Here is an 8,627-nt window from a genome sequence, read left to right on the forward strand (position 1 = left end):
ATAATTTTGTGTGACACTTATGCGTCATAGACCTGCTACGGTTTTTACATTATTAGTAAGTTGTCAGTTTTAAGAAAACAAATTTTAATTTGTTTTTCTCAGTAGAAACGTTACTTATTTCTAAAGCACATCGAACTTAAGTTTAAATGGTTGTTATTGAAAAAACTTGTTATCCATTGTTTGTTTTTGATAAAAAACCCATTAAATTCTTTATTAAGTTTGAATATGGTTAACATTGACGCCAAGGCACGTTTGAATAAACAAGTTTACTAATTCCTACATACATTTAAACTTTTTGAATCTTGTTTGTTGGCCGATTATTTTTATATAGTTTGTTTTTGATAGAACATGCTTTTTTGTGCATTTTATGTATAAACTTCGTTTATATGACTTTAAACGTTTTTTATAATGAAATATGAAAACTACAATAAAATTTAAAACTTTAACAAACGACTTTGACTTCAGATAAGATAAATAGTAATGTATAAAATAGTTTTAGCTTAATTAAGTTTTTAGGTGTAAAATTAAAGAAAAACTGCTGTTTTTTATTATAGATTTTTTTTTAGAATGTTAGTAATAAAACTATTTTGTTTTCTTTTTATCTAAAACCTTTAAAATTTATATACATATATGTCAATATTTTTACCCGCTGGTTATAAAATTCGTACGATAGATTCAAAACATTTAATTCTAAACATTTACCAAGCTTAGAGTTATACAAATTTTTATGAACACTTAAAATGTGTGTTTTTAACGACAAGCTTAACTGCTAATTAATTATCTCCACACATGAAGTGCTTAATCCGAATTTATCTTCCCTTTTAATTGCAAAAAGCGACGCTTCAAATCTTTCAAGAGTGCTTTTGAAAAAAAAATGCACAAAAAAGCGAAAAAGAGAAAAAGCTGTTTGTCACAAACATCTCGACGCGCGCGCTAAAAACCCTTCTGCGCGGCGAAAAATCATTTACTTTTCTCACGAACGAACGCGGCAAACAGAAACCATGAGCCAGAAATCGAGCCTTCCGAAAAAGCTAAAGCTTCCCGGGTTTTTGCGCAAGTGCTTACGCTGCTGCGTTTTGTGCAGGAGAAGGAACCATCCGCACGAGGAAGGTGCTGCAATACCGAACCTGCACGCAATCGATGTATGCAGCGGTGGCAGTGGCGCACAGCAGAGCAAGGGGGGTTCGAAGCGGAGAAGTGCGGAGATGCCGGTCGACTCGGACAGTTCGAACTTCGATGAAAAGTTTGTTTTGATTTTTTTAAACTGCTTAACACCTTCACTGACTGTTTGAAAGCAAGCAGCTTTTTTTTTAACTTAATTTTGTGCAGGTTTGTGCTGCGTTTGCATCAAGTAATAAAAAGTAAGATCAGTGACATTTTTTTTTGTTGGTTTAAAATGTTTTGTCGGTTGTATTGTATGTAAAAAAGATGCGGGTCATACTGGGAATCGGGTTTGAAACAATATATGGTTTTAAATCGTTTGTTTAAGTTTTTGTAAACTATTTAACTTATTTAAAAAGTTTACTTTAACAACAGTTATATTTTCAACCTTTATGATTTGTTAATAAAATAGTTTATGCTGCATAACGGTATAAATGGCTACAAGTAATTATTATGAGATTTAAAAAAAAATTATTTAACCATATTTATAACATTTAATCAGGATGCTCTTATACATAGTTCAAGTTTTGCAAAAATTACATGTTATAAAGCTATAGTGATTCACAATATGGAAATGATGTCATTATTTAATACGTTTTCTAGAATTTTATTTTTGATGGTGGTTATATACTGTTTATTGAACGACAAAAAAAAATGCAAAAAAGGTTTGGTCTAAGGACCTGGTGTACGAACAAATACTGTGGTTCGATAGTTTTAAAACTTTTAAACTTTTGATACTAGTAAAAATTTTCAAAGCTTTTATAAAATAACTATCATCTGTAAACTATTTTAGTATTAGTTAAGCTGAAATTATGTCTACAAATAAAAGGTTTTTAAAGCTTAATACAAAAAAACAGGTAAATTACTATTTTTGACCCGTTAGTTATAAAATTCGTACAATAGATTCTACTTAAAGTTTATAAGAGTTTAAAACATCATTAAAATTTTTAAGAAATTTTTCTGTTTAACTTTTTTTAAAGGAAGGTTAAAGCAAAAATTATGATAATTTCAACTTAAAACATATTTGATTAAAAATTATACTAGCCATTATTAAGCTCTTTAATCTATTTGATTTCTATATAAAAATAAAATTATGGAGTATTAGGGAAATTTAAATATTTCTAGATAACTTCAAGAAGACTTTAAAGAAATTGATATTTTATACATATAACTGATATATATATATATAGAAAATAAGGTAATTGTTTAAACTCGTTCACTTTCTACAGAGCGCACTTGTATATATACATATATATATATATTTGTGTGAACAAATTTATCTAGTAGATACTTGCCTAAAAGTTTTAACTTACTTTGTTCAGTGAAACGACACATATGATGAAAATGCTTAGTGTCAAGTTGTAATTTGAAGGGCTTACTAAAAATACGTATGTTGAAAATATTTTGCAAAAAAAGCTTTATACTTAAAACAATTGATAACATTGCAAGCCAAATTATTAAGTTACTCTAAGAAAAATTAATTTAAATAACTTCATCGTTTTTTTAGTACAAACACGTATTAACGAATACCAATTTTGCGTATAAAAAATTATAAGCAGTTTGTTTATACATCATAGGAATTTATTTTAAGATTATAAATTTTGATTGAAATTTTGAAAAAACAGAACAATTCAAAATGTTTTAAAAATGTACAAATGTATATCTATATAACAATTTCTTTTTTAATTTCAACAAGTTTCTATAAAATTTATTTAACATTTTGTTTGAAAATAAAATTGTTTAATTTTTGTACAAATTTCTTAAAACTTTTTTTAAAGTTTCACATATTTCGTTTATAGAGCTAATAACCTAAAAAGGTTACACTTAATATAAAATAAAACAGAAGAGTCGCGTCTTTACAAAGAATTTATTCAAGTTTATCTTTTCGTTGAGACAAAACACAAATAATAATTTAGGTTTTGTCTTTTATAGCGTTTCTTATTTTTTTAAAACATTCTTACACAACAATTAGGCTTGAATTGAATTCCGTTTTAAAAAGAGACGTGTTGTTTTTTTAACACATCAAGATTAAAAGCTGACACGTCACAGCGTTATTTTTAACTGAGCTGACATTAAAAGGCAAAAATTTAATAAAGCTTGGACAATATAAACACGATTTTTCTGAAGTAGCTCAAATTTTTTTTTATTAAAAAACGCGACAAGTTAAAATTTACTTTTTCAATAATAAATAATTTTAAACGATAACTTTGAATGAGCTTAATGTTTACAAAATTTTCTTATAACTACTAAACTTGTCATTAATACAAATGACCCTTATGTTTATAACAAAGGTAGCTTTTTTGTTGTTTGAGACTGAAAAGTAAGTTTAAACTTTATCAAAAATTTCTTAAGCCTTTCTACTTGATAATTTAATGTAAAGACCAAATGTAAAATTTCCTGATTAACATTTAATATGAAAAAATTTTTAGATCTTACATTTTACTTTTTGCTTTAAAAAACTTTACTCGAGTTTTTTAGATAAATTTGATTTTTTAAACTTGAAACTTTGAAACATTAATAATAAAGTTCATCTTATATTCTGAGGAAATACTAAACCGTCATGTTTTGTGAATTTTTTTTTTTTTTTTATTGATAAAACTAACAAGGCCTAGTAAACATAGAAAATCATGTTTCTGTAATTTTTTTTACTAGTTACTTTTTAAGGAATTCCGTTATACTTAAAATATTTGTTGATCGTGTATTAACTCTTTTTCAATAATTTTAAACTTGATGCTTTACTAAAAGTTTTAACTTTTCAATAGATAAGAAGAAAAAGTATATATAAAGTTTTCATAAATTTTGATTATAAACCTTCTATTATGAACGTCCTATGGCGATCAGACCTCTTTTAAAATTTAAAACATTAAAATTTTTCCATAAAATCGCCTGAAAAGCCTGCGAACTGCAGGACTAATTCGAATAATGACGTCACATTTATTTATACGCGGATCATTTTTGCAAATGGAGACTGTGGCGTTATAAGAAAATTAAGCCCATTTCAAAGGCAACACCTGTTTACGAAACGAAATTTCAGAGAACTTTTGAAACCGTGACGCACCGATTAAATATGACAGACAGTATTTGAAATTGAAATTCCATAAAAAAAAAACAATTTTAAAAACTATAAACTCACCTTGCATTTTTGACGGAATTTTTAGTTGGACTCTTTTTTATGTAATTTTCCTTAAGTCTTTAAATTTTAAAACATCAACAAGTCTTAATTGATTTTAGTTTTATTAATTCTAACTGTCTTACCTTTTTCATCTTTAATCTTGTTTATGATAGTTGCTTTAAAAAATTTTAGTAATCATAAATAAGTTCTTTTTTTTTAGGTTTAATAGTTTTTCTTTGGTTTATTTTGTAACTAAAATAGTTTGTATAGGATAAGTATTTTAATTTTTTTTTAATAACGCAAGTTCAACTCTATTTAATCTTACTTAATGTTTTCTGAAGTTTTGTAAAGTTTATGTAATAACGAATTCGCTTTATGATGTTAATTTTGCTTTTTAAGTAAAATGACTAAAGTTAAAAATTAGTGAAATAAGTATTTTGCTATTCAAGAACAAAAGAATAAGTTTTTACAACTATACATTTTATTAATTTGTACTTATTGTATGATTAAAAAAAAAAACACTCCAAAGAGTCTGTCTTGTTTCTGTAATTGAACAAAAAATAATCATAAAAGTCTGATATTGGGTGTTCTTTTTTCTAAGTGATAACTTTTCACAAACAAATTAAAAAAGGTAATACAATAAATGCACCAAAGTTGTACAACTACAAGCAATTTCAGGCTTAAAAATATTATCATTCACATCGATAATTTAAGCTATTATAATATTAAAACATGCGTTAACTTAAAAACTGTGCACAATTTGTTTATTTGCAACTGTAGTTTTACAGTATGTAGTTATTTTACAATTTTGGTATTATTGAATTGTTGAAAAATTTTTTTCTTCAGTTACATAATATGTGTAACCTTGAAAAATTTATAGCTTATAGTTTCTTTAAACAAATAATATTACTTACGTATATCAAGAAAGGTGTAGAAATTCTATTATTTCGTACAAAAACAAAAACTGTTTACAAACAAACTACAGATCGGAAGGAAAAAACAAGAGCAACTTCAACTCGTCGAGCTCATCATTCGTGTTCTCCGTCGACAGCGTTGAACAGATGACGCAACAAATGGCGCAGCAGCACGTGACAAACCAACAGGTGACAAATCAACAGCAGGTCAACTTGAGTCGCCCCAACACGAGACGAACTGCCGTCGTTTCGACGTTACCGGGTTCTTAAATAAAACTATTAAATAATGCACACGTTGCTACTATAAGGTTGAATGCAGCTTTGAAAACAACAAAGACTTTAAATCAACAATCTTAAAAAAAAAACTCATTTCAATACTGATGTTTCGTTGCGCACCTGTACAGCAACGCAACTTGAAAAGTAATCATGAACTGTTCAAACTTGTTTAAACCGTTTTCAGACTGTTTTTTACAACACTATGCACAAAACTTTAGGTAACTGATGTTAAAAAAGTATTATAAACTTTTAAAGTCGTAAATGATTAAAACTAATCTGTTAAATTCTATATTTAAGTGTATACATTTCAAACGCAAAGTATTTTTTATATATTACCAACGACAAAAAATTAGCTTTTAAACCTGCGTCAAACTAGTTTCTACAAATATTTATTTCTTATTGCAATATTCTTTATAGAGTCAGATCTTTCAGTGTTGTCTGACCGGATCGCCACTCTTCAGAGAAATCAGCCCATGGTTACTAATATCGGTTGGTTTAAATTGAAAGATTTTTACAAACTGGCTGTGTCTTTTTATTATAGATTAATTTAATTTTATAGAGATACTGTGATTAGACTATAAAAGCGACTAGATATATTTTATGATAAATAAATATTACAGATATGAAAAGGTCTAAATGGAGTCTGGGAAAGCTTGGTTTCAAAGTGAGTTTCGAATAAAAATTTTTTACTTTAAAAAACTTAAAGTTTCAAACAAATGAGCAGCTCAACTTGTTCAACTGAAAACAAGACTTGGCGAGAATCTTTTTAGTGCTAAGTTAAGAAATAAGTTTTATTCTTAAAAACGAAATTTGATTTCATATATTTTTATAAGCTTTACACAAGCTACTGTTTGATGCATATAAAAATATATTTTATCTGTTTTTTCTACTAACAACGTAACTAATCGCATTATTTAATTAATAAAAAAATAAAACAATCGATAAAACCAAGCAACTGCTTGGCAAATACACTTTTTCAGTTTTCATTTATAAATAACTAGTTCATTGGAGAACTAGAGCAAAAAAAACCACAATACTTAATATATAAGCATATGCGTATATTCATTTTTTCTACGTAGTAAAAATTCAATTTATACAAAAAACTTTGAACATCAATATTCAAAATATTGACTTTACGCAAAAATGACGTGCACAATTATGGTAAGTGAATTATAAAAGAACAAGCCGTATGCATGACATGCTATAAGTTAAACCACTATTTTATTATTCATAAGAAATACTTTGAAAGCTGTTGTAAGTAGTAGTTCGCTTCGGAAGAAGCAGTAAAGCTACCTTTCTGCAGTAAAGTATAAAATAAACGCAGTTTGGTTACCAAAGACATAGAAGTTAATACAAGTGGGTCTTTTATCATTGTTAATTTTATAAATATAACAATAACTTTTTCATTCTGAAAAGACAATAGCACAAACATGGCGAAACGAGTATCAAATAGAAAACATTATACTTTCAGAAAATTAAAAGTAGTTACGTACAACATTTTATTTCAATCACTTTTGTAAATTCTACTTTCCAAAACAACTAATTTCATCTGGTGTCCGAAAACAACTTCTATTTATATTACGAAAAAGTTCAAAACAGACAGCTTTAGAAAATTCTTTGTTGTGTAACTTTGACTAAAGAACTTTGTTGATTTTTTCCGTATAATGAAACTTGTACAAACACACAAAAAAGCCAACAAAATCGATTCGTACACCTGTGTTGTTTAAATCGATAATTGGAACAAGACTAAAAGGTTTTTAAGCAAATTAAAGACATTTAAAAATTGCAAAAGTTTTTGCGTTTTAAAGGATTATCCAAAATTTGAAATTTCACAAACTTTTATTTATTTGAACAGAACAATAAAAATGAAGCTAAGCTCATGGTGGCTATGAGCGAAATAAAATGCAAGGAAGAAATTGAAAATAACGACGAACGAATCCGAAACTTAATTCAATTTAAGGTAAAAAATATGCTAAAATCTAAATTTAGCTATAGTTTTTTTCTGAATAAGCTTTGGTAGAAAAAAAAACTAACCTATGTTCTTAAAAACGCACGTTAAATGTTGGTTGACGTGTCGTTTATGTTATTCAAACTTATTTCTAAAATACTTACAAACAAAAACAAATTTAAACAAAAAATTAAAGCAATACAAACTAAATTACAGTTTTAAAACTAGTTGTACTAACTTTAAGCAAACAGCTACAAAAATTTGTGTGCTTCGATTAAGAGCTTATTGAGAAACGATCGAACTAAACCAAATTAAACAAGTTACAAAACTGTTTTCACAGTACGAATCCTCAGTGAAGCCAGTTAGCAAGTCACAGATGAAGCCGGTGGATTCGAATGAAAACTACGTGAGGTCCAACAGGGAAGTGAAGTATTACGAAGCTTTGAAGGAACTGTTCACAACTGAAAGGTCTTTCCTTGTCAACAACATGCTCGTCTTGTTAGAAGTAAGGAAAAGTTTTATTTTTTTGATTTTGAAAAAATATGAAAAAAGTCAAAAATTATTTACAGTGTAACGTTTCACTGGTAATTACCAACAACCGTAATTTATACGTTTTTTTGTTTTAGCTTAACGTAAAGTTTAAACATTTGTTTTACAATAAACAAAGTTTATACTATCCTAATATTTTTGCAACTATTGCACTACTAGACAGTCATTTGTAAATTGCTTGATGTATAAAACTGTCAATATAACTTGAAACAGTGTCTTATGTCTAAAAATGAAAAATTACCTGTCCAAAAATACATGTGCTTTATATAAGAGATAAGTAAAGACTTATGTCTGTGAGAATGTTGTACCAACATCCTCATTTGTGTCACATTAAATTATTTTTGACACGCTTGCATAAGATGATTGCATGAGTTTCTGAAACAGATGGTTTACGTGTTTTGATACTTTTTTTTGTATGTGTATAAATATTTGTTCAAAAAAAAGAAAATTTATGAAAAAACATCCTACGTAAAGTATGTGAAATATTATTTTATGATATATTATGTATAGTACAAACAAACTTAAAAAAAAGATAGTTTATAAAACGTTGTTCTTTGTTTTTCCTACATGTAGTTTTAAGTTATTTGTTTTAAAAAAAATATAAGGAAATAGTTATCCATAAATAAAACTAATATCTAAACGCGGAGAAAAGTTGATTGTAGTTTTT

General features: G+C 27.1%; 1 protein-coding gene across 1 annotated transcript; it reads left to right on the forward strand.

Annotated features, from left to right (window-relative positions):
* Window positions 1–1,001: 1,001 nt before the first annotated feature.
* LOC145846853 (uncharacterized) lies at window positions 1,002–7,916 on the forward strand (the record flags this gene model as incomplete). Its single annotated transcript, XM_082953437.1, has 6 exons — window positions 1,002–1,243; window positions 5,259–5,449; window positions 5,881–5,952; window positions 6,084–6,127; window positions 7,319–7,423; window positions 7,752–7,916. Coding segments are annotated over exons 1-6 (819 nt in total), but the record flags the coding sequence as incomplete, so codon positions are not given.
* Between the last annotated feature and the right edge of the window lie 711 nt (window positions 7,917–8,627).

The sequence above is a fragment of the Thalia democratica genome, unplaced genomic scaffold, assembly GCF_965202585.1.
Source record: "Thalia democratica unplaced genomic scaffold, ktThaDemo2.hap1.1 HAP1_SCAFFOLD_685, whole genome shotgun sequence".
NCBI classification, from domain to species: domain Eukaryota; kingdom Metazoa; phylum Chordata; class Thaliacea; order Salpida; family Salpidae; genus Thalia; species Thalia democratica.